Here is a 25,165-nt window from a genome sequence, read left to right as displayed (position 1 = left end):
GTCATCTTATGCGTACGATTGCCGCGTGCTTCTACCGTCACCCGTCTCACAGCTGCTCCGTGGCCATGAGGGAATCCATCACCATTCAGTAAATCCATGATTATTCTATCGCGCCATGTATATACGAAAGACAACTATGCAAATCAAAATGACAGTGATATATCTTGAGTAAGAGCCGAAGTCCAAAAGAGAGGATGATAGCATCATCAATAAACGAAAGACACAATAAACGAAAGACGCGATAAACGAAAGACGACTTATCCAAATCAAAAGGACAGTGATATAACTTGATCTTGGAGCTGAACTCCAGAAGCCAAACAGTTTAGCTCTAAACGCGGAATTATTGATAGCGCCCACGAATTAAGGTTTATAATGAGCGTAGGAGCGCAAGAATCGGGGAAACAGCTGGTAGGGGTGCACTCAGCGGGGAGAATGGCTGCGATGACACGGGTTGAGGCTCAGAACCTGAGCCATAATGGGATTTGGCAGGCGGCGCCTTGAAAACGTGGCACTCTGTGTTGAAGACATCTAGTGAAAGGCATTAGTCGCCTAGGCTAATGGGTTATGTAGGAAGTGCTTACATTCATCAAGCGAGATGTGACTGGGGTCGTCAAAGGTCAAATACCTATGCATTTTTATGAAGAGCCCAAGATTTTCACATGCAGCAATACTCACAGGTACTTGAGGACCTCGGCGAACCAGAAACTTTCCATGTCATCGACTTTTTGGGAAAGCACGTTGTCAACGTCATAGATACCAGTGTATGCAACAGTTGTAGGCAGATACTTCTTGAAGCTGACAGTAGCACTAACTGCATTGTTGAAGTACTTGGGATCACCAGTCGCACGCCAAGCATAGAAGTTCGACTCAAGGACTTCAGGACGAAGAATGTAGTCGGGAGCGGTGATATAGAAGCCATGCGCATAATAGAAATCAAGTTGCTCTTGACTAGGAGGAGTGTTGCCAGTGTAGTTTCCGTCGCTAGAGATGTATGCGAAACCTTCAGGGCCAATCCCAGTGCTGGAAACAAGGAATCAGCACAGTGATAGATGATGGTGGGGGACGTACGCAGTGCTCGCGTATGTGTTCCAGCAGGCATCGGTGAGTCGAAGACCGATAGAAACCAGTGTTTCATTATTGGTGAGCTTGCCGCCTTGGGTTTACATCAAGCTCAGGCCACAGGGAGAAGAGGAGAAGATACCTAGAATCCAGTTCCCTCCGTAGAAGCAAGCCAGGTGGGACCCCACGTGACGAATAACTTGGTCGTTGTCGTAATCAGCGAGGTACAACCAGTCATCAACAGTTGACGACTAATGCGAAGAATCAAAATGTGAGTTTATCGAGATGAAGAGGTCTGCATACTCTTAGGAGCGTCTTCACGGAAGTATCAGCAGCGGTCAACCACGCATCAGCGTACGAGTTGTCGTCGGTATTTGTAAGGCGAGCATATTTGATGAGATACTCGAAGTAAGAGTCAGAACCTCCTCCCCAAGTCTACAAAGGTAAATTCGGAGATGCATATACCACAAACATCAGCACTTACCACATACCCACCAACAGGATCACTGGTCAATGGGTCAATGCCTTGAGCAGGCATACCGGGGAGGGGGGTCGGCTGAAAAGTAACACATCAGGTAAGAGCCAACATCAAAGTTGATAATCCTGCTTACCATGTTAATCATATACTGCACAGATTTCTCAGCCAGTGTTTGGTACGTGGAATTGCCAGTATATAGACTTAACATCCAGTTCATTCAAGGAGCTGGACAAGCAAAATGACACACACACCTGAGGCGGTTCCACTCCAGGGTAAGCTACGCAGGACAAATGTCACAACTTGTTCTGCAGTATACATGATGTACATGATGTAGACTCACACTTCCAGCCTCGGCAATGTTTGACTACAATTGAAGATAAGTATCATCGAGATTTAGGTGTCGGTAAACTGCTCACAGTGGCGATAGTGGGTAGGAGGTTCGAAAAGTTTATAAAACCATACGGAATGGACTGATTCTATGAAAGAATCAGATACAATTACGCACATGCAAATACTATGACGATTACCTCCCTGACCCAGGCATAGGCCATTTGATCGGCGAGGTCCTGGGCCTTTTCAACCAGAACTGGATATATTCCCCCGCTAAGCTCATACGCACTTATAAAACCTGCAACATAACGAATGGTGGTTTCAAAAAGACTGCCCTTAATCAGCAAGATAGCTTAAAAGCGAAGATAGGGCATCAAGTTACCTGACGGTATCGGAAGTGTGCGAAATGGTAAAGTCGGTGTTAGCAGTGTGATTGACAGCTTGTTCAAACCAATCCTGGATACGTTTTGGAATGAGTTGATGTTGATTCACGTCTCGCATGTGGAAACATACCGTCAACCCCATGATCCACTACATTACGTGCACACGCAACGACAGCTCAGTAACTTGACCTCTAGACGAGGCTCATTACTTACCATGGTGCCCATAGCGTCGGCAATGGAAGCGCCCCATCCATTGCGTCCATCAAAGTATGACTCTGAAACGGGCAACAGATCATCATACCCCCAGGCGTACTCCCTGCATGCGATATGGTGAGTGCAGATAGAAAGAAAGACTACTGTATCGTACTGGTAAGCCTTGTAGCTCGTGACGAAAAGCTCCTTGACTGTAGCTTGGTGGATGGAAGCACTAGGCGGAAGTTGCAAGTCTGATTTCTGAACTGGCTCGGCCTTGACAACAGATGCCGCGAGAACTGCCAGGAACCAGCGTCTGAAAGACGTCATCACTGGACAGGCGGTCAGGATGGGGAAGGATGAAAAAATAGTAGAACATTAGTTGAACAATATAAAATTTATAGCCTTGATGCCATACGCCGCTTTCATCACCGTTACTATTCGCGAGTCGCACGGTGAAGTTCATGATTCTGCCAGTGCATATAAGGCAATATAGTAAGAGCGCACGGACTTCGAGAGTTCGCACCGACATCCCTGGACCTCATCACCAGTTGGCAGTCGGCAACCGAGTTGTTCAGCCTGGACCGGTGATGATCAATCATCCGTCACAATTCTCCGGTATGTGGGCTGATGAATTCTGACAGTACATACTAATACGTTGCAAAAATTTTTTGCAGATACCTAAGTTAGCCAATCTTGATTCTTGCAAAAGCACACTCAGCACTAAGTTGAAACTTGAGCTTGAAACAGTATGATATTTCCCTGCAACACGGTTGTTAAAATGCGATAATCCGGTAGGCGCTAAAACTCACCCACCTCATGCCAATATTTTTATACATTTGCATCATGATGGACCGGCCGCATGTATATCCACATACAATGCAGCCTCCACCACCCACGCTCCAGGGACGCGTCACAAAGCCTTCAAATACAACTTGAAAGCCGAGGCTCACTTGTAAAAATAGCTATTTTCTTCAGCCGATTATGTAGAGCTTTTACGGAAGCATAACGACTGGAGAGTGTCGGAACATTGTGTAATATCCCGTAATTCAATGGGTCATTCTTGTATTGGCGGCTGCTAGCTGGTAACGTGGGCGATTGATCATTGATCAGCAAAATGAAAGCGAAATTGATGATTTTGGCTAGCAGGACTCAGTGGTACGAGCAATAAGGATTAGGATCCTTCCCAATGATGGTAAAGACCCACCGCGAGTACTGAAATCACCTCTCGACTTCATGCTCCTTCAACTTGAAGGTGTAATTATTTTCGAATTGATTCTCCAGCCTGACTCTGCTTGAGTGATGTGAAAGGAGAATTCAAGGGGCTTGACAGCTTCAATCTAGGTAACTAGCGCCACGAGTGCACTAGTGACGGTGCTGCGAGACAAATTCAAAATCCTGATTTTCAGAGGCCGCGTAGTATGCCGAACTAGTACGCGTAGCAGTACTAGTAGTACACGAACACAGACGTGACGCATATTGTATATGGACCTTTTTAATTCTCAAGCCAAACTCCCATGCCACCCATAATATGGAATTTGAACAACAGTCGTCATTTCGCGTCAAGTGCAATGTACATGCAGTGCAATTGTTGCCGGAAAGAGTTGGTCATCGCCGTCGACGATAACAAGTGCTTCGGGAGACGTTATGGCGGGCGGGGAATCTCCCATAGTAGCATGAACGCGTTTCAGCGACGAGTCGGGGCCGATAAGTAGTACCGACTAGTCTGAAGAGACTTTGAAAGATTGCCACAGCGCTGATTTCAAGCTCCGCTGTATGTGCTTGCCGAACGTATCGCTCAGTTTATTTGATTTCGGAAGCTTGGTCAGAGGGTTCGGCCTGCTGACTTTCACCTTGCTCAGTTTTTTCTCAACAGCTTGTTCACCAGACGAGCAAACACCATATTGGGGTGTATATAGTACAACATATAAAGGCTATAGTAGGTGTTTGTACCTACGGAAATAATCACGTGATCACTAGCACTGGTTGTGTTTCAATCTTCGTCAAATGCATACAGAGAAAGATGAAGCACTGCACTTCAGAGTCTAAATATTCCACCCCCCCATCTCTCGCCTCCTCCAACAGAACAACGCCTTTTAGATTGAGATTGATACCCTCAGTCGTCGCATCTGCCACAAAGCGATCAAAGACTCGCGAGACACCGCTTATGTTTCCGTCGGGGATCCAGCTAGCTTGCGCAATCGGATATCTGGAGACACAAGTATCAAGCCGCGAAGCCAGTAAGTCGTCATAAAGAAGAGAACACACCCCTCCCATTTTACCAAAAACAGGTGCCTGGCTTCCCCGATGGTTTTTCGCCCGACTAGGCGCTCGATGACAAACTCCTCCGAGTCTGTACCGAGTTTGGTGAATGAACAATTTGGACGGGCACATGTTTTTGTGCGTCTGCGCAGGGCGTGACATTTTGCACCTAGAAAATCGATCATGGTTGATCATATTAGGCAGCTGCCAGTGGATGGCATGAACACCTACTTGAGACGCTAAATAGTTCCACTTGATTAATTTAATGCAGGAGGCACAAATTTGTTGAACGCGTACCAGCATGGCGGACAGATGAAGACGGAATCTGGCTCCTCCAAGCGAGGATCTCCTTCAGAAAAACCAGCGCAGCCAAAGTGATACCACAAGTCGCAGCTGCACGAACTATGGGATGACCATAGGATGAAATAATCAAAAAGTACTGACTTATCACACTGTACGAACTGCCGCTGAAACGACCCATCCTGTTCGCTCTTTGCAGGCCATTGACACATCTGGACTTCTTCCTGAACAGCCAGTGACTTGGACTTTCTCTTTTGCGGTTGCCGTGACTTGGGTTTCCCGTTTCTCTCGGGCCGCTGGACGTTCTTCTCGGCAGTGATTTGGCTCGCCTTCCAGCTTAGAGGCCGCACCCGTTTCCCGCGTGAAATTGAATCCTCCCAGGGCTTACTGGTATTTGCAACTAGCTCCGGCTCTGTCATCTCTGAGGTAGTCACGGAGGTCTGCGCTGGCTCGCTGATTGTCATGGCACCACGGGGCACTGGATGTCCTGCATCTTGATATTGGAGTTGATGGGCTAGATAGGTATAGGAAGAAGTCGCGTCATCTGTACTGAATGACGTGGCATTCATATCTGCATGGAACCTAGTTTTCTTTTTTGGTGGCCGCGACTGGATCGCTGACTCTAATGACTCGAGCTTACGCTTGAGTTTGAGCTCGGAGATCATGATCTTGCGCGGATCCTTCTTTGCGAGCACAGAGAGCTCTTCGATGGATGCGCCTGGTCCGCTTCCTAACTCACCAGACTGCAGCAATCTCAACAGCATCTTCCTCTGCAGTACCGATACCGAGGACGCTGAGCGTGCTCTGCACTGGTACACGCCAAAGTCTTCATCTGAATCGAGGCTCTCTGCTCTGCGCAACTCCATCCGAGTTTGCTCTCGCCTCTCCTCGCTCCCAGCATTGATTTCCTCTTGCAATGCCGGCGGAGACTCCCCCAGCGAGGACAGTGGGGAAAGTGACCTGAATAGGTGTGTGAGTGATGATGGCGACGCGCAAGGGGGTGGGGTAACGAAGGTGGGGGGAGAGTGGACGGAAGCCATATGTTCAAGTTGGGCTGAGAGCTCGGCAGATGTAGTGATTTCGGATTCGACGTGTATTTGATGATCAACAGTCACTACAGGTTCGTGCTCCACATGCATCTCTGCAGGTTCTTGCTCCACGAGATCCTCAGTATATGTACTTCTCAGAGCGGACGTGGCTCCATCGGTGTAGGCGTTTGTGAAATCAATAAACGTCGTGAAAATGTCATCCCCATCATCAAGAATCTCCATTGGTTCCTGTGAAGGAGGGCCATCTCCTTGGTCCTGGACTCTTGGACACGACACCTCCGATTCTGGCTGTAAAGGCAAACATACAGATAAATCCTCTGCGGAGGACGGCAAAGGCGGGGATCTACTCTCTGCTGAAGGAGATGCAGCAGTGAGCGCTGCGACGACAGCCTCTTCATCTCTCTCGAGAGAATCTGCAGGTGTTTGTTCGCGGGAGTCTTCAGCATGGAGATCCTCATGTTGGTCCAGGTAATAAGGATTGAGGCACATCGGATCTAAGGGACTTGGTTGGCGTAGTTCAGAGTGAACAGGTTCAGGCTCTATGCTGTCTTCTGAGTCTGCAAATTGTTCTGAATGGTACTCTTGTGGGAAAGCGTGTCGCGTGTCTGCTGGCTTGTGTGCGTCACTTGGCGTAAGCAACATATCAGAACGTTTTTCTGTTGACTTGAAGGATTCAAAGAATCCTTCGAGCCCTCCACCCTCGTTCTCTATCTGCAAGCTCTGCTCTCTCTCACACTCTTCAAAATCGTCATGCCCAGGTTCATTCAGGCTATCAAGTCCTGACTCACCCGATCTACCAGCATCAGGTGTGTGGCCAAGCCACAAACTCTCCTCAAGACTTGGGCCACCGAAGTCCCCGTTTACTTCCCCATACTCATCCGTCCACATACGTTTTGAACCGCGAGGCTCTCCATCCTTGTCCGTCCTAGCCATACCCAAACGATACCGTGGTGGAAGTGTGTGCCCATGTATGAGTCTCTGCAGCGCATCCAAGTCGATTGCGTGTGATGGACTTCTTGAGCTTTCTCTGGAAGCCGACGCAGTAGCTTTTCGCTCTCCTCTCAACTCTTCAGGATCCGCCTCTGATGCAAGCAGTGGGATTTCTGGCTCTATTCCTAACCCTTCAAGTTGCGCCTCAAGCACGTGTGGAGATGCCTCCGCATTGACTTCAAACGACCGTGATCGGCGATCCAACTCGCTCTGCGTCTCGATTGTAGATGGCGGGATTGCTGGTACTTCAGGCCGTGCCTCAGGTGCAGGCAGAGATGCCTCTGAAAACAATGAGGATGGGGTACCAATCCCGCCTGAAGACGTATTCAAGCAAATACGCGATGAACCAGGAATCGTACTTTGATCTCGGGTTTCCTCCTCAACGCTCCGCTCCTGGGAGTCCATACTCTGGCTGCGACGCCCATCATGTTCATAGTGTCGCATTTTACATTCCATACATGGTCCCTCACAATCCACATCTCCCCCGACATCCTGGTAAACCTGCGGTAGGATGTGATATAATGTAGTTGCGTGCGCTTGTGCGAGTGTAGAGGTGGGAGTTGTGGGTGGGCTCGCGAGGTGCATGTTGGCAGTGCGGACAGAAGATGAAAGTGACGATGAGGGTGAAGCAGGAGCGATAGTGGCGATTCTAGAGACAGGGGATGACACATTATAAGCAGACGAGCCTGAAGTTGACGAGGTGGAAGGTAAGGTCACTGTATGGGTGAAATTTGATGGAGCAGGGTTGGATTTGTAGTCAAGTGAACGCGATGCAGATAGAGTGGAGGTGCGTGTAGGTTTGTGAATTGGATTAGTAAACGAGGGAGAAATGGGGTTTAATAATGAGTTTGGGAAGGCGCGGAGTGATGTAGTATCCCGTCTCGGTTGTGGGGCCGTCCAAGACCTGGAGTTTGAGTCATTCGCCCTGCTGAAACTTTCCTCGAGCGGGGTTTCAGGAGATGGGGTTGGTAGCGGTGAGGAAAGATCAGGCCCATTTATGGGGACTCTGGTGTGCAAGGTAGCAGGGGCCGCTGAGCGAGAGGAGACGTCGGCTATTGCAGGATACGGAACATGGTTAAAAACACTAGGGGATATTGTAGAGTCCAGAGAAGCTTGAGACTCTGTACTCTCGGGTGAGCTGGAATTGCGCTGAACACTGTGGTTATATTTTGGCGAGCAAGTAAATGCTGTTGGGTAGGTAAATTAGTTCGTTGAATTAGATGGGGACCAGATAAATGAATAAAAAAAAGGAAGATGGAAGATTCTATGTCTGTCCATGGATACTTGTCAGGGCTAGCCGCAAAGAGAAAGGTCTTTTGAAATGATTTAGAAGGAAAACTTACCTAAAGCACGATACGAGTTGTTAGCTGCGGGTATGTGTACAAGAATCCAGTCGAAATTAAAATTCGTGGAGCAGTCAATGATGATGAAGAGACAAAGATGAGATTTATGGTCTCAGTATGAGATGAGAATTAAAAAGGGAGATACATACGATAAACAGCGGGGGTGAGGGTTTCAGAAGAGTGCTGCACGAAAGGAAACCAGGGCCGAACTTTCAACAGACCTTGTGGCGGCGCGGTGGCAGTAAGAGGTTCATCTGTATTAATCAGAACGCGAATTTGAAACAAAACTCATAAAACGCACGGGAAGCTGTGTCCAACCTAGCAAGTAAATGGTTGATCGCGCCATCCATTGTCGCTAACCGACGGACTATACCCCCCTTGGATTGTAGTGCATCCAAATCCATAATTTCCTCCTTCTTCTTCTTCCTCTTCTTCTTCTTACCGCGACCGGGACCTACATTACCACAAAGTACACCTTCCAAAACGTTGACGGTCGTGCTCAGGTCATTCAAGTCCTTTAAAATCTTTTTCTGCTCCTCAAGAGAGGCTTCCACGGACTGGAGGATTGCCTTTACATCTGCATGGAGATGCTGCAGTGAGATGTCGGGCGTGATCGTTGTCTGCTGGAAGATCGGTGCTGCAGGGGCGGACGAAACAGGCGTAGATGAGTTTGGTGCTGATATATGGCTTGGTTGAGGAGCAGATCGAGCAGGTACCACTCGAAAGTTGTTGAGATAGTGTTGCATGCACGGGTCTGACATGGTGGACGGTCAGTTGGGAAACGATATCAAAACGATCTAAATGGTTCAAATAATGGCTACATACGTACAATCAACTCCTACAAATGTAATATAGAAGCCATCTTATCAGACCAACGCAAGCCTATCACGTGACTTCCGACTAACTAGATGGAGTTCAACTCGTCGTTAAGCTTAACTTAAAGGATCATCGGTCCCAGTCCTGGATGGAGTAGATCTAGAGTCTGCAGGTCATACCATCAATATTGTATCCTGGTTATGCATAAAAGTTGGCGTGCTGCAGTCAACCATCAGAGACGCAGAAGTGGACAGGAGCGCCAGTGGATATTATTGGCAACCGCATGAATGAACCGACAATATCTTTATTTTTGTTGCTGCGGACTGGTATAGCTGGTTTGCGCTCAGCCGCCGTCGTGAACAGTGATAAACAACATAAGAGGCGAGACCGCGTGATACAGCGACCGAGGCTGTTCTCGAGAATATACCAGAACAAGCAGTAGTCTAAGGAGTCTCACGGCGGTGTCCAAGGACTTGCCAGTGACTATCATCATCTTCACCTCTCGAATTTCTATTGTTGTGCATGTCCAACTTGAACGGGCTCCCTCTGCTCAGCGGTCCTCCACCAGCGCCTTCCACAAGTCGTGCGCAGAACGCCTGTAGGAAATGCAACAAGGAATTTATCATCATATTTACACGCTCAACCCGCTGTAATCATTGTGGTCAGTTGTCACATCTGCGAACTACATCAGTGACTGGATTGATTCGATTGGCGGCTTCGAGCAGGTTACTTATATTGTTCAAGCTGCGCAGACTACCAGGCGCTCATGCCCCGCCATGGCGCAGCATCTGGCTATGACCAAGTTCACGTTTGTGCATTCTGTATTGAGTTTCTCAACAGTGCGTCCCATACTTTCTAGTACCAACGTCCCAATCTGATGTCTTGTACTCAGTAACAGCTTCTAGTAGAAACCAGCTCAAATCCCTGCCGCTCTCCGACCTTCGCCGCTATGTCAACGCATATGATATCCCCGTCAAAGGCCCTATCGATAAGAATGACCTCGTGGATGCCATAATCGCTGTAAAGGTGCTTTCCGCTCCATTCTGGTCCATCATTTTATCGCTCACTTCTCCTAGACACCAACAGGCACCCTCCCGCCCTCAAATGAATCTCACTATCGTGCCCATGGTGTCCCCAAACATCGTTCCTCGCGCCCTCGCGGACTCTTTAGCACCCGTCCTCCACCCCCAACTCACCAACAAACGTTTACACCACCACCACCCGACTTCCCCCGTCCTGACCTTGACCCTGAGCCAGCACCATACAGAACGTATACCTCTAACACCACAAGACAGCGCCAGACACCCCCTACGCCGCCTCCGCCCCAGCCTTCTTCCCCTCAACCACAGCCACGATTCAGAACAGCTTCGCAGCCACAAACGCCGCCCCGATCGGCGCCCCACTCCACTCCACGCCCTTCTCCAGCGTCTACTGCCAGCCCGCCTCCTACGCGCCCACCAACCGCACCTCGCTCACCGCCTCAGCCATCCACGCCGCAGCCCCCGCCCCCACTCTCTGCTCTCCTGGCGATGTCCTACTCGTCACTCTCGCGATTGTCCATTCACACGCTAAAGCAGATACTATACGAGGCACGTGTGCGTCTACCTGCCGATCTCCTTGAGAAAGAGCAACTCGTGGCGCGCGTCAGTGCCTGGTTGGAGGAGGAGAGAACAGCAGCGGAGGAAAGAGATATCATGGAGAGAGAGGAGAGAGAACAAGAAGAGAGGGAAAGGCGAGAGAGGCAAGAACAAGAAGAGAGAGAGAGAGATGAGGCAGAAAGGCCAATCGTGGAGACAGAGCCAGCAGAGTCAGAAGACGCCCATACGCACGGTTCTGCTGAGAATGTCGAGACACATGACGAATCGCAGCAACATCCTCCGCCGCCTTCCACCTCTCCATCACCACCACTACCTAGGACGACGCCTGCAGAACGTTCAGGTTTGTGTGTGATATGCCAGGACCAGGAGGCAAATATTGCAATCGTGGATTGCGGGTAAGTGCTACATATTGTGTTTGCGCACATGGCCTTTCACTAACTCATGCCAACAGACATCTAGCTATGTGTCGTGCCTGCTCTGATTTAGTACTCGCCTCATCTCGCGAGTGTCCGCTCTGTCGCACTCGGATCGTCACAGAAGCCCGACTTTTACGGATATTCAAGACATAGACCTACTTTCAAATTTGCAGATCAAGAACTTCAACTTGCTATCACTGTACATTCTCGGAGGCTGCAGTTGTGTACCATGCCCAATCATGGTGTGCTAAATAAGCGGATTTCATACTGTATTTTTTGTGCGTGCGTAAGATATAGCGATAGGTACCAAGTGGAACTTGGGCTTGTCTCGGATGTAACTAATAATCTGACACTATTGACCATATCGTGGAGAGCTGTGCCTGTATTAGGGGGATAAGCACTAACGCTTGGGCCTTCCTAATACATGTGGAAGACGAACGCACCCGGGCATCGTTAGCAATGGTTCAGACAAGCCTGAGACAAAGGCTATAGGAGCACAGATCGCCTTGAGTTCTCATTTCCTACCTTTTCTGTTATGCTACACTCATTTCCTTCGCGACCATGCAGCATAAATGATCTGGGGGGCAGCCTGAACGCGCGTGTTCGTATTCCGACTCTGGATCAACACTGTTTCGTGATTCACTTCGATTCCCCATATATCACTGCTTTCAAGCGCAAACGGTTATCGACCTCTGGCGAACGAATTCCTTCGCATAAGGGAAATCATATTCTGCACTATCCATAGTACGTACACATCCAAGACATTTTGTGCTTGTTGGTTCCATAGACTTAGTTTATATATGGAGAACGAGTTTTATTTCCCAACCGTCAAGTGCGAGACAGAATGTCTCAACAAGGGCGACTGAGGCTGCTACGCCGTAAACAATCTACGAGAATCTTTGGGGGATGGTTTATCGCAGCATCACGTATGAGCAGAACTGTTTTCATCTCTATTTTGCGCTCTGATAAATAGTTCCACCGCTAGCATGCCCGGACCTTTCATGTGCGTTACAGTGCTTTCCCGGGCGACACTTGTATCAACAACAATACTGAATCGTTTCAACGCCGTTAATCTCGCAACCTCTGACGGACACTATTTGTGTGTTCATTCCCACACACGTATCTAACGTGCCACACGTTTGCCAATTGCATAAGGCGTCGGTGGTCTCGGGGCTGGGCACGGCTCGTGCGCGAAGAGGACCTCCGGCCGTAAATGCCAGAATGATGATTGTCAAGAAATTCATCTAGACCGTCATCAGTGTCATAAGTCGGATCCTGTTGGTGAGGGGAACCTTACGGTCAGAGGTACGAATTGTTCAAGTAGGTGCGGTGTTTTTTTGGTTGATTGTTCATGCTCACGCGCTTTATAGATGCTGGTTAAAGCGTTAATCCGTAAGTTTGGAAACAGAAATCACACGTAGGCAGACTAAGACTCGTGTCATACGAAGTCAATCACTCTGCGGAATCTCTTGATCACGAAATATGTACATGCTCTAGTCACGCCGAGCCTTGACTCGAAGTTCGATGCAACGGCCACTATATTGAGTCACACCGGGTGATTGTATATCTCTACATCTAACCTTCTCTCCCAGCATTCTCATATTTTAGTTTATTGAATGGTAAACTTTGTCCCTGTTCGCTTGTCCCTTTCATTTGCCTCCCCTGCCACATAGAACTACTATGTGGAGACCCGGACTCGGATGTGGCTTAACATCGTGGGATTGAGGGAGGCTTGAACCCGGTCTTCTGATCTTCGTTGATCAGAGAAACACCACATATGATATCGGTATTGATGCATTGATGCGACTGTACATGTAACATCGCACACAGAGGAGGTGATGCCCGGTTGTTTGTGCATATTGAATCCTAAAGTCTTCGACTTCCTTTTTAGCTAAAAAAAGCTTATCGTCTCCGACCGGCGACAGCCGCGTCCGATCCCAGTCGCAACTTGAACCTGTCCGGTCATCGATATCTACCGTCGGCTATGTCTCCGTCGTCTCTCTTACATTTCTGTGCACACATGCGCCTGCCTGCCAACGTCCTTGAAAACTCCCGGTGCGTCAGTACTCAGTACTCAGTGTTTGGAGGAGAGAACAGCAACAGAAGACAAAGGAAGGAAGGAGATTTGGGGGAGCGAGCTGAGGCGGACAGACTGATCATATAATTTAAAATAGAGCCAGAAGACGTCCGCATGTGCATGGCCCTGTCGAGAATATTAATGTCGAGATACATGACGCGGTGCTGCCACCATTCCTCGCCGCCCTCCTCTTCTCAATCGACATCTATGATAATACTCGCAGAACGCGATATACACGGATCAGGAGGCAAGTATCATGGTGGACTGCGGGCGAGTGTCCCCGTTCTCATGTTATCGATCGCACGCGGGGTCGTTTATTGATTTATGCGGCGTCCAGAGCATCTGGAGATGTACCATACCTTCTCTGAGCTAGCGCACGCCTCGTCCTGTTAATGCCCACTATACCGCACTCGAATTATCAGAAGCACGGCACGCACGAATATCGAAGACATGCGCGTTGCTGGTTGAGAATTACTCGCGCTCACGGAACCAACCACACGCGTGCTATGTGCCGCGGCAGACAACAATGCATAATTCTTGTACAGAAGACACGAAAAACAGGGGACTGCGGCCCATTCACCGCGACAGTTGAATGTCACGTTCGTCAACAAGCACGCAGACTAACACATTCGCGAGACAGCCAACTTGAAACGAAATCCTTCAGGCGCACGCTCATTCGTTCACAGGAGTCCACAGCTGCCTGCTGATGGGATCCCCCTGCTGGTTCTTGAGGGTGACCTGCAACGAGCGTCAGGAACAGTATGGTACCGCGGTCAATGGGCCACGTCACCGATGCATCATCTTCAAGCTCCAAAGTATAATATCTGCCGTCCTTGGTCGCGTGGGGGACTTGGAGTCTGCACCTCATCGTCAGTCGACAGGCCTGGTCTGAATCACGCATGATACGCACGCGATATTGCCCTCTACGGAGACCAATTTCCACCAGTGCTCAGTGTCGCTCATGATGACTTGCATGCTCGACTGCAAATTTGTGCAAAGCGGTGAGATTGGCATCGGAATCGCTTCTCGCAGACACCTACGTTCCACGACAAGTAATTTCCAGTATCCTTGTTCTGGACCGACCACAGATTCGCGTCCGCTGTTCTGTCGTATTTGTACTTCGCGATCCACTATTGATGACGTCACTCGTCAGCGTTGGAGTCGGAAATGCATCTCTGGACGTCTACTGACCCTCTGATTGTCGGTATGGTTGATGCCCTGACCTTGGACCTTGACGTGCACGCCGTCTTTGGCCGTCGCCAACACGAGGTCAGTGTCGTGGACGTTTACAAGGACACCGGTGATAGCCATGATGAATGAGATTTGTTGGTTGGGAGGCAAGAAAGAGAATATGAGAAGTGAGTTGGTCTTCAAACCTGCGATCGCAACATCATTTATATGCGGACTCCTCAGGGCGCAGACTCGGCCACGGGCCACGGCATTCTGCTGTCCCGGGCACCATGCGCGCTCTTGAATCGTGCGAGCAGCTCTATGCTGGTGCCAAACCATAGTGCGATGGTGGAACTTTCATCGCAAAAGGAGCTATCAATCATTTCTCGTTTCCTCCTGTCAAGAATGTTTGTCAATTAATTTACCTCATCCCAACACTTTTACTTTCATTGCCGGAGTCGAGCATCATTTCTGGCACTTCATCATTGATTTCCCGGCGGTGACTACATATGATGCCCTGGCACTTACATGCTCGCTTGTCAGGAATGTTCTTTGACGGCGTTACGACGAGCGTTTTCCTACTAGATCAGTAGCGACTCCCACGGCGGTGAATTGCAAATGGCCTTACAAACATTTCTTGATTTCGCTTGCTAGGAATGTTTGTCGATCGCGGGGCAGGGCCATTCCTTGATTTCTCAGCACTGACTGCAAAGTGATTATTCTCGCTTGCGGTGAATGTTTGCCACTGATCGCAGCACATTGTCCGCACTTTTCGAATTTGGCGTTCGCACACGCAGAAAGATGGCATTAGTTATCTTTTCTCTCTACTATCTATGTGTACAGTTGTATATACATGCACTATGCAATACAAGTGTTTGAATTTACTTCATTAATGATGAAATTGATCGAGTACGATTATGTGCGCGCTCCACTTGAGCCCCTTTGAGGCTCCACTGAGCACCATTGCGCTCCAGATATTCTTACATTAAGTTAGATGTCTATGTCCCTCTACTCTCCCTTTGACCATTCGATTTATGTAATCTCTGCTAATGTGTGTCACGGTCGTCCAAGAGCTTCACTTGCACTTACCATCATTCGAGTGCTCCTGCATCATTGTCTCCGGCATCAACGATGCTGTCGACTTCCTTTCAAATGGCTTAGTGCGAAATGCAGACCGGACTTTCGAGAGCGTGATGTCGCTGAGACACTCGAAGCGCTGTTTGCAACAGAGAACGAAGAGGAAAAGACAAGGGAGAACATAGTGTACAGGCCCGTCTCTTATGGTAATTCGCGGTAGAAAACGTCCGAAGGTGAACGGACTGCTTGTACAAGTGTAAATTAGTACATGATATGATATAATACAAATGCTGAGAGGGATTCAAATTCCATGCGCGCGAAATACGAATGAAAGCGTGTCAGAAAAATTAGCTACAATATCTTCAGTGTTCTGAATCGATGTTCATCATGCAGTGAATAAGCAGTTATGTTCTTTACCCATACAATGATACTGCGGTCTGACCTGAGCCTCTTGTATTACTCCCCGCTATACTGCTGCGCTAGAAAAATACACCAAAAGGTTATCCAAGGTAAACGATATTAATCAACCTGAGGCCTGAATGCTCGCAATTTTCAAAATAGTATAGGGAGAGCCATTCATCTCGTGGTGGGATACAAAATAGACGCAGACTGCGGTTCACAAAACGAGGGGCGCTGAGCTTGTCAAGGCGGGGCTTCCAGGCAGGTTGTTGGGGCATGGCAAGAAGAACTCAACCATACAACCAATGACACCTGACACTAGTGTTGTACCTCCCATTGATAGAAAAATTCAACTGATCTCTTGAAAGTGTGGACCATGTACTTGCGATTGGCAAACATTTCCCGCAAACGAGCAATATTAGTGAACTTCTCTCGCAATGGAAGCACTGTGGTCAATGCCGAGACAGTTGCGCACGCCAATTCGAAAAGTACAGACAATGTGTTGCGATTGGCAAACATTCACCGCAAGCAAGAATAATAGCCAGTGCCGAGAAATCAAGGAATGGCCCTGCCCCACGATCGACAAACATTCCTAGCAAGCGAAATCAAGAAATGTTTGTAAGGCCATTTGCAATTCACCGCCGTGGGAGTCGCTACTGATCTAGTAGGAAAACGCTCGTCGTAACGCCGTCAAAGAACATTCCTGGCAAGCGAGCATGTAAGTGCCAGGGCATCATATGTAGTCACCGCCGGGAAATCAATGATGAAGTGCCAGAAATGATGCTCGACTCCGGCAATGAAAGTAAAAGTGTTGGGATGAGGTAAATTAATTGACAAACATTCTTGACAGGAGGAAACGAGGAATGATTGATAGCTCCTTTTGCGATGAAAGTTTCACCATCGCACCATGGTTTGGCACCAGCATAGAGCTGCTCGCACGATTCAAGAGCGCGCATGGTGCCCGGGACAGCAGAATGCCGTGGCCCGTGGCCGAGTCTGCGCCCTGAGGAGTCCGCATATAAATGATGTTGCGATCGCAGGTTTGAAGACCAACTCACTTCTCATATTCTCTTTCTTGCCTCCCAACCAACAAATCTCATTCATCATGGCTATCACCGGTGTCCTTGTAAACGTCCACGACACTGACCTCGTGTTGGCGACGGCCAAAGACGGCGTGCACGTCAAGGTCCAAGGTCAGGGCATCAACCATACCGACAATCAGAGGGTCAGTAGACGTCCAGAGATGCATTTCCGACTCCAACGCTGACGAGTGACGTCATCAATAGTGGATCGCGAAGTACAAATACGACAGAACAGCGAACGCGAATCTGTGGTCGGTCCAGAACAAGGATACTGGAAATTACTTGTCCTGGAACGTAGGTGTCTGCGAGAAGCGATTCCGATGCCAATCTCACCGCTTTGCACAAATTTGCAGTCGAGCATGCAAGTCATCATGAGCGACACTGAGCACTGGTGGAAATTGGTCTCCGTAGAGGGCAAGATCGCGTGCGTATCATGCGTGATTCAGACCAGGCCTGTCGACTGACGATGAGGTGCAGACTCCAAGTCCCCGACGCGACCAAGGACGGCAGATATTATACTTTGGAGCTTGAAGATGATGCATCGGTGACGTGGCCCATTGACCGCGGTACCATACTGTTCCTGACGCTCGTTGCAGGTCACCCTCAAGAGCCAGCAGGGGAATCCCATCAGCAGGCAGCTGTGGACTCCTGTGAACGAATGAGCGTGCGCCTGAAGGATTTCGTTTCAAGTTGGCTGTCTCGCGAATGTGTTAGTCTGCGTGCTTGTTGACGAACGTGACATTCAACTGTCGCGGTGAATGGGCCGCAGTCCCCTGTTTTTCGTGTCTTCTGTACAAGAATTATGCATTGTTGTCTGCCGCGGCACATAGCACGCGTGTGGTTGGTTCCGTGAGCGCGAGTAATTCTCAACCAGCAACGCGCATGTCTTCGATATTCGTGCGTGCCGTGCTTCTGATAATTCGAGTGCGGTATAGTGGGCATTAACGGGACGGGGCGTGCGCTAGCTCAGAGATCTCCAGATGCTCTGGACGCTGCATAAATCAATAAGCGACACCGCATGTGATCGATAACATGAGAATGGGGATACTCGCCCGCAATCCACTATAATTTTTGCTTCCTGAATCCTGATCCTGGTATATCGCGCTCCGCGAATGTTGTCTTACGCGTAGCAGTGTCGATTGAAAAGAGGATGTATCTTGACATTAATATTCTCGGCGAGGTCATCCACGTGGACGTCCTCTGGCTCTGTTTTGAATTATATGGTTAGTCTGTCCGCCTCAACTAGCTCCCCCAATTCTTGTTCCTTCCTGTCTTCTACTGCCGTTCTCTCCTCCAACCAAGTACTGACATGCGCCACGAGTTTGCAAGGACGTCGGCAGGCAGGCGCGGGCGTGCATCAAAACGTGAGAGGGACGACGGAGACATAGCGGACGGTGGATGATCGGAAGGTACAACGCTTGCGACTGAGATCTAACGCTGTCGGAGATACTATTCGCTGAACCGGACTTTTTGTTGCTAAAAAGGAAGTCGAAGGCTTTGGGATTCATCATGTACAAACAACCGTGCATCTCTTGTGTCAAAGAGGCCATATTATATCTCAATGCCTTTGGTTTACAATATCACATGTAATATCAACGAAGATTAGTAACAAGAAGACCAGTTGAAAGCCCCTTCAATCTCCATGATGTTGTGCGAGTCCGGGTCTCCGCATAGTTCTAGGTGGCAGGGGGGACGGATGAAAGGGACGGGCGAACAGGAACAAAGTTTATCACTAGACTTCAATATTACAAAAGACAAGAAGTTGGAGAGAGATAGAGATATCCAATCACCTGGCGCGATGTGGCAGCCGTTGTATTGAACTTCACAGGTCAGCGTAACTAGATCTAGAATGTGCAAGTATCGTGGTCAATGTGAAGTGATTCTCATGACACAGATCTTAACCTGCCTATATTTGATTACTGTTTTCAAACTACAGGTTAATGCTTTAACCAGCAGCACCTATAAAGCGCGTGAGCACATAACTGACGAACAACCAACCAAAAAAACCCACACTGGTTTGAAATATCTACGGTAAGTTTCACCTCACCAACAATATACGATAACACTGATGCGGTCTAGATGAGTCTGTTGACGATTATTATCCTGGCATTGACGGCTGGTGGTCCTCTTTGTGCACGAGCCATGCCCAGCCCCGAGACCACTTACACCCCATGCATTTGGAGAACGCCGTGTGGGGAAACGTGCGCTCAATTGTATACAGTGGACACCAGAGTCTGCAATGGTACCAATGACACTCCCGCAATTCAGTATTGCTGTGCATACTAGTATCGGGAAAACATTGTAACGCAAATGAAGGGTCCGGGTATGTTGGCGGCGATACTCTTTATCAGAACACGTACTAAGCGCAAAATAGAGATGAAAACACACACGTTGCAAAGTGCAATAAAAGATCCCCGAAAGATTTCTCGTAGATTGTATTCTTAGTTGCTCTTGTAAGGACTTTTCTGTCACGCACTTGTTGATCATCGTCAAGAAATCAAACTCGTTCTTCATGAATGCTGTACGGACCTATTAGAATGATCGTTTCAGGAAGGGACTACCCGCACTGCTCAAGACAAGTCCAATACCAAAATGGGACGACATCCGTCCAATATTTGTTGTTTGGTGGTGAAGAAAAACTGTGACCTTTATTTCGCTTGGGTATTCCGGAGAAAGGAAAGGAACACTACCTGAAAGATAGCCAGATCTCAGAAGCACGCAGTGCGGTGTCACGGTAGGCTGGTGTTCAGGGTAACGCATCCCAAGTTCGTGGAATCAACAAATACAATGTCTTGTGGGTGTGTACAGTGTACTGTAAGCGATGCAGAATATGATTTTCCTGTGATCCATTCGCCGGAGGTCAAATACAGAACAGTGCGGGTCAGAGAGCTTGATAACTGCCGCCGGTGTTTAGAAACAACCTGGAAAGAAATGATGCTACTCACACCGAAAATGCCATGAGCGAAGTTTACCTGGTCACTCAAGCCCTCATATCTTGCATTAGCTGCAGGACGACCCTACCTGCTAACCTGTGAAATTGGGAATGTGAACGCACGTGCATGTTTGTATGTACATCTGCAATCTGATCAGCAACGGTGTTTAACGCCAGCAGGCGTCAAACATATTGATACCAAATTTTATTTAAGGCAAGGGGCATAGAGGGCGATAGTCTCCTTGATGGAAAAGGCAAGCTGCACTTGCCTACATGTCCTCATAATGCTAAGTGTGTTGTCTGTCCATAGGGGAAAGCCACGATAGGTACCAAGGACGCTGTGATTAAGACGGTACAAAGTCACAAGTATGCAACGTTTACTTCCGACCGGCTCTCCACTCTCCAGTCGCATACAGAGCTTGCTTACCAGCGAACACGGTTGGAATGGCAAGGATACCTCCGTACAGAAGCACCTGACCAAGCTTGAGATCTACCCAATACCAGACAAGTAGCACTTCAAAGGCGCCCAGGAGGGCAGTGAAGGGTATGATACTGAGTGAAAAGAGGTTTGGGACCTTGACGCCAATTTTACTCCACTTTGATAACAAAGTTCGTCAGCTGAGGATTGATTTAATGCAAAAAAAAACGTACCAGTCCGATCAACACGAGCCAAGGCGACAGTACAGTCGCTGCAAATACGGCAGAGACAAACTGAGGAGGTGACTTTTGTTCAGGGCGGAAGGTATGCTTGATGGCGGGGAGGACATGGAACGAGGCTTCATCCGGGTGTTCAGGAGTTCGGGAGGCAGGTAGGTAGAGCTCAAAAAGGTCGTATTGTGCAGGTGCGTGCACGAAGGAGCCCAGAATAAGCGAGACCTCAAGGGGGTTGTGCGTAGTTGGCGGGATGGACGCAGGTGGGCGCACCATGTTCTAACATGGCGATTAAATCTAACACGTTTTGCAGCAGCAAAAGTGATGCAACGCACCAGCTCAAATTTAGCCTTTCCTCCTGGGGTCACACGAACAGGCTGGATGCCCTCCTCGCCCGATGCCTTGTCATAGAATCGGAGGAAGGTTTGGTGCGGCTGAACACCCTTGCCCTCATCACTTTCCGTTATCTGGAACGTGAGCTTAAGAGTGTCAGTTGGGCCAAGAGTCAAAGGCTCTGGTTTTTCGGTCAGGGACAGGCTGTATGGCATATGAGTTATACTACAGCAGGAATGTGATTAGTGCATACGTGTCCGAGCGCAGCTGGGTCGCATCTGGCGTGCTAATTGTGAAACGAGGGGACTGAAGGGACAAAGAGGCCGCTTGGACAGTTGCTGCAAGAAGCAGCCAAGAGAATTGCCATACCATGGTTTTAGTGAAGATGTTGCAGTCCCAGTTTGGATGACGTGTTAAGTCTTCAAGCTCAGCTAAAGTTCTACAAAAATAATAATAACAATTTATTCCTGAAGAGCAAAAAAGACCCCACCGTGGTTCGAACACGGGACCGCACGATCTGCAATCGTGTGCTCTACCACTGAGCTATAGAGTCGATACCGCACATTGCCCACCTGAACAATTTATTACCGTCTCCAAGACTTACATAATAATACTGACCCCCATCAACACAGGACGCGTCACCGCGTCATTAACTATCCTTTGCATCATGCCTGACGTCGAGATTGTGAAGGCTACCGACAAGAAGGACGAGAAGAAAGATGAAAGGAAGCCAGAACCACCGACACCGACGCAGGAGATTAAAGCTAACATTGCGCTCATCGACCGTGCTATCAATGACATCGAAACCCGGCTCACTCATCGCGTCTTACGTTCACTAACTGCGCTGCGAAAGCGCATAAATGACAAGGTTCTACGCGATGCTATCGAGGAGAATTATCCCAAAGGTGTGTGATGCATTCACACTTTCTATTCGTATGCTCAACTTTGCGCAGACTCTGCTGTCAAGAATTCTCTACTATCATGGCTTCCTCCTGCTCCTCCCGTGGAACAGTCGATGGAAGTAGATACAACATCAGGGACAAATGCTGCCCCATCTTTGCCTCCATCGTCGAAGCCAACTTCTGATCCTGTACCAGAAGCTGAGATTTATTTCCGTCTGCTCATCATTCATCATCTCCACACGTCCAAAGACACATACTCCAAGTCCATGGAGCTTTCTCACGAGACTGTCGACAAAATGCAGTCCATGAACCGTAGAAGTATGGACCCAATAGCTGCCAAGATATGGTTTGCCGTGGAGCGATCATATGAGCTCGGTGGAGAGTTGGCAGATGCCCGCCCGTGAGTTCAGGTCCATGTAAATTTAGCATGGTCTTGACTTGTCGTTTTCCAGAATGTTCCTCGCTGCGCAACGCACTGCGTCTCTTCGTCACGATGATGACACGCAAGCCTCGCTGATTAATCGCTTACTTCGGGGTTATCTCCACTACAATCTTTACGACCAGGCTGACAAGCTAGTGTCCAAGACTACTTTCCCCGCCTCAGCGAGCAACCCGCAGTATGCCCGTTACCACTATTGTCTTGGGCGCATCAAAGCGGTGCAACTAAATTATACTGCGGCACACACGAACCTGCAACAAGCTATTCGTCGCGCCCCTGCTGCAAAGACTGCGCCAGGGTTCTACCAGGTCGTGCACAAACTTTTTGTGATCGTTGAACTTTTAATGGGTGACATTCCGGACCGGGGTCTTTTCCGGCATCCGGTATTAGAAAAAGCCTTGAGTGCTTACTTTGACATCGTGAAGGGTAGGAAAATTCACTGCTGTCCAAAGCAATGCAATTGCTGACGCGTTCCCCTAGCTGTTCGGACAGGCTCCTTATCGGAGTTCCAGACAACTTTGAATAAACATGCTGCACAATTCGAGGCCGACAAAACTTATACCCTGATTGTCCGGCTCCGGCAAAATGTTATCAAGACAGGTATTCGCAGGCTCTCTCTATCATACTCGAGGATTTCGTTGCGTGACATCTGCTTGAAACTCCATCTCGATTCCGAGGAAGACGCAGAGTATATTGTTGGTAAGGCTATTCGGGACGGTGTGATTGAAGGCAGAATCGTCCATGAGAAAGGATGGATGGAATGCGGAAGTCAGAAGGATGGCTACGGCCCTGAGGCAAGCGATATGTTTGGCAGACGAATCGGATATTGCTTGGATTTGCATAACGAGAGTGTCAAGGTAAAGTTTTTTCTGTTGGAAACTTTCACGTCGGGCATATCTCATACTTGGATCTTGCAGGCTATGCGTTACCCTCTTAATGCACACCGTAAGGAGCTTGCTGCTGCGCAGGATGCGCGGGAGCGCGAGAAAGAGCTCGCAAAGGAAATACAAGAGGGAGACTTGGATGACGATGAGGGTCTTGGAGATTACTAGAGAATTTCATTCCCCTTGTAGAAGTAATGCAATGCGCTTCAATGACTCGCCTTGGAGCTCGTCCTAGTAATGTTGGAGCGGCTTGCTAGCAAGTATTTCCTAGATATAAGTCGCACTCCAGCTCCACGGCAATATTCGAGAACATCCCTGAAACCGCTCCTTCGGCGCAAAAAAAGTCCGGCGCGCACCACGGCAAGAACGGCGGCACATCGGACATTGAAAATAAAAGACATTTCAGACCGTAAGACGACACCTCGAGGCCTCAGTGTTCAACTGCAGCACCGACGACCCATATCTCCTGCTCACTACTCGCTCGGCAGGGTGCACTGTACGTGCCAATAAGGAATAAGATTAGCCGTGCATATAATTTTACATCTACGTATATTTGGCCAGGCAAGGTTTCATGTGCCTAAGTAATTTCAAAGTCCGCCACCTGGCCGTTTTTTGCCGCCGGACTGCGGATATATCCGCATCCGCCATTAGTGCGCGGTGCTCGGAGTTTTACAGCGGACGACTCGAGTCACCTTGTTCCGTTCGGCAAAAAAACTGGTGAGGCGTTGTCTGTGCCTCGAGAGGCAGTAGCTGTTTTAAATTTTCAGTGCTCTTTTCTCGCAGCTGTCTTACCGTGGTACCATGTCAATTGTGAGGCGTTTGTGGCAGCGAATATTGAAGCCAGTATGTGATAGACCAGACCATAACCCGATTCACGTTCTGTTACTAACGGTTTCCTGTAGACATATTTCGTTGGAAGGGACATGGAAGGTACGTTCCGGGCGCGACACAAAGCCTTGTCCTGTGTCTCTTGATCCGATAATTCAGGCAACAAGTATTTTGAGTATCCAAATACGAACAACGGTACGACTGTGCCGGAACCTCTTTCAAGTCCCCACTTATGGTCTGACTTTTTATGTGTACGAAGGACGTTCCAAACGAACAGTGAAGTACAGGAAAAACGAGGACATGTGGGCGTACGTTGCTAGTGGCAAACGCTTACCAGGTTTGTACCTCCATTTTAATCGTTACGTTCTTGTTTCTGATTTTTCCTACTTTTTTATTCATTCTTATCGTGTTTATTATGTGCAGTGCAATGGTCAGCATGGCTGACGCACACCAGGCCCGATCCGCCGGGTATTGAGGTAGGACACGCTAATTTAACCTGATACTTTGCTAATGTTTTACGTGAATTTTGATATATATTGTCATGGCAGGAACTACAAACGGATCTAGCACGTCAGCAACGGGTCAAGTTAAACGCAGCTATTCTAGAAGCGAGGTATGAGGCAGAAAGAGCCAATAGGGAGCGACTCGAGGCACCCAGCCACCATTCTGCAGTTGAGACGCAGTCTCGAAACGTGTCTAGGGATGAAAGACTAGAACCACCAGAATCTGATCAACGACCAAAAACACAAACACGGGATCCTTGGGCTGAGGCATTGTCAGGATCCGATGAGCCTCGATCATGGATACCTTTAACTCGGAAAAGGTAGCATGCTTGTTCAGGGTTATTATTTCAAAGGTTGGAGACATAGTGACAGGAGTCTTGCCAATGAATTAACTGCCTCGTTGCCAGATCTTTATTTTAACCGAGCCAGATTTATCGTATTTGCTCTGCCTCGTTCTTGTTTTTTCTACCAGGACCTCTTCGCATCAAGTGATCCTCAAAGGCTGTTGTATGCAAAGTTCAAACATGTCTTATCACAAGGAGAAGCATGCCTATGCTGTGGAGTTCGGATAACTAGACCTTCTATCTACATGCATGATTCTATCATCAAAAGCACATCGCACGTTCAGAGCTGGAAAAATCCGCACGTTGTCCGGTCTTTAAGCGAAGGAAA

At 48.6% G+C, this 25,165-nt stretch overlaps 8 protein-coding genes and 1 non-coding gene across 9 annotated transcripts; 4 read left to right on the top strand and 5 right to left on the bottom strand.

Moving 5' to 3' along the window:
* Positions 1-81: 81 nt before the first annotated feature.
* F5147DRAFT_672325 (glycoside hydrolase family 47 protein) lies at positions 82-2,877 on the bottom strand. The gene is made up of 16 exons (XM_041435668.1): positions 2,618-2,877; positions 2,464-2,566; positions 2,381-2,398; positions 2,250-2,323; positions 2,065-2,197; positions 1,954-2,013; positions 1,878-1,901; positions 1,789-1,814; positions 1,671-1,737; positions 1,544-1,615; positions 1,363-1,494; positions 1,202-1,310; positions 1,069-1,153; positions 676-1,020; positions 582-625; positions 82-528 (listed from the first exon to the last, which is right to left on the bottom strand). The coding sequence occupies exons 1-16, from the start codon at positions 2,770-2,772 to the stop codon at positions 368-370; spliced, it is 1,608 nt and encodes a 535-aa protein (XP_041298214.1). The 5' UTR covers positions 2,773-2,877; the 3' UTR covers positions 82-367.
* Positions 2,878-4,407: 1,530 nt separating this feature from the next.
* F5147DRAFT_567519 (uncharacterized protein) lies at positions 4,408-5,768 on the bottom strand (the record flags this gene model as incomplete). The annotated part of the gene is made up of 5 exons (XM_041430860.1): positions 4,408-4,651; positions 4,711-4,848; positions 4,996-5,097; positions 5,149-5,289; positions 5,614-5,768. The coding sequence occupies 5 exons, from the start codon at positions 5,766-5,768 to the stop codon at positions 4,408-4,410; spliced, it is 780 nt and encodes a 259-aa protein (XP_041298213.1).
* Positions 5,769-9,664: 3,896 nt separating this feature from the next.
* F5147DRAFT_672308 (uncharacterized protein) lies at positions 9,665-11,580 on the top strand. Its single transcript, XM_041435667.1, has 5 exons — positions 9,665-9,863; positions 9,928-10,041; positions 10,095-10,228; positions 10,279-11,195; positions 11,252-11,580. The coding sequence occupies exons 1-5, from the start codon at positions 9,725-9,727 to the stop codon at positions 11,367-11,369; spliced, it is 1,422 nt and encodes a 473-aa protein (XP_041298212.1). The 5' UTR covers positions 9,665-9,724; the 3' UTR covers positions 11,370-11,580.
* Positions 11,581-13,652: 2,072 nt separating this feature from the next.
* F5147DRAFT_308160 (uncharacterized protein) lies at positions 13,653-14,925 on the bottom strand. The gene is made up of 5 exons (XM_041429146.1): positions 14,485-14,925; positions 14,334-14,423; positions 14,204-14,274; positions 14,084-14,150; positions 13,653-14,031 (listed from the first exon to the last, which is right to left on the bottom strand). Exons 1-5 carry the CDS (start codon positions 14,800-14,802, stop codon positions 13,966-13,968), a joined length of 612 nt encoding a protein of 203 aa, XP_041298211.1. The 5' UTR covers positions 14,803-14,925; the 3' UTR covers positions 13,653-13,965.
* Positions 14,926-16,652: 1,727 nt separating this feature from the next.
* Positions 16,653-18,005, top strand: F5147DRAFT_308140 (uncharacterized protein). The gene is made up of 4 exons (XM_041429145.1): positions 16,653-17,164; positions 17,226-17,315; positions 17,375-17,445; positions 17,499-18,005. The coding sequence occupies exons 1-4, from the start codon at positions 16,847-16,849 to the stop codon at positions 17,749-17,751; spliced, it is 732 nt and encodes a 243-aa protein (XP_041298210.1). The 5' UTR covers positions 16,653-16,846; the 3' UTR covers positions 17,752-18,005.
* A 2,074-nt stretch (positions 18,006-20,079) lies between these two features.
* On the bottom strand, positions 20,080-21,355 carry F5147DRAFT_672283 (Oligosaccharyltransferase subunit Ribophorin II-domain-containing protein). Its single transcript, XM_041435666.1, has 4 exons — positions 21,191-21,355; positions 20,940-21,141; positions 20,605-20,883; positions 20,080-20,549 (listed from the first exon to the last, which is right to left on the bottom strand). Exons 1-4 carry the CDS (start codon positions 21,307-21,309, stop codon positions 20,331-20,333), a joined length of 819 nt encoding a protein of 272 aa, XP_041298209.1. The 5' UTR covers positions 21,310-21,355; the 3' UTR covers positions 20,080-20,330.
* Positions 21,356-21,418: 63 nt separating this feature from the next.
* On the bottom strand, positions 21,419-21,490 carry F5147DRAFT_t24. Its single transcript has one exon. It is a non-coding gene; the product is annotated as a tRNA-Cys (tRNA).
* Positions 21,491-21,558: 68 nt separating this feature from the next.
* On the top strand, positions 21,559-23,512 carry F5147DRAFT_672281 (PCI domain-containing protein). The gene is made up of 5 exons (XM_041435665.1): positions 21,559-21,842; positions 21,891-22,239; positions 22,292-22,704; positions 22,759-23,135; positions 23,196-23,512. The coding sequence occupies exons 1-5, from the start codon at positions 21,605-21,607 to the stop codon at positions 23,328-23,330; spliced, it is 1,512 nt and encodes a 503-aa protein (XP_041298208.1). The 5' UTR covers positions 21,559-21,604; the 3' UTR covers positions 23,331-23,512.
* A 341-nt stretch (positions 23,513-23,853) lies between these two features.
* On the top strand, positions 23,854-25,010 carry F5147DRAFT_308034 (uncharacterized protein). The gene is made up of 7 exons (XM_041429144.1): positions 23,854-24,005; positions 24,065-24,092; positions 24,150-24,185; positions 24,250-24,327; positions 24,414-24,466; positions 24,539-24,846; positions 24,901-25,010. Exons 1-6 carry the CDS (start codon positions 23,964-23,966, stop codon positions 24,815-24,817), a joined length of 516 nt encoding a protein of 171 aa, XP_041298207.1. The 5' UTR covers positions 23,854-23,963; the 3' UTR covers positions 24,818-24,846; positions 24,901-25,010.
* The last annotated feature ends 155 nt before the right edge of the window (positions 25,011-25,165 follow it).

Source organism: Suillus discolor, assembly GCF_016758755.1.
Source record: "Suillus discolor strain FC423 chromosome Unknown F5147scaffold_5, whole genome shotgun sequence".
NCBI lineage: Eukaryota > Fungi > Basidiomycota > Agaricomycetes > Boletales > Suillaceae > Suillus > Suillus discolor.
The sequence above is the reverse complement of the archived record's forward strand: the minus strand, read 5'-3'. Positions and strand labels throughout refer to the sequence as shown.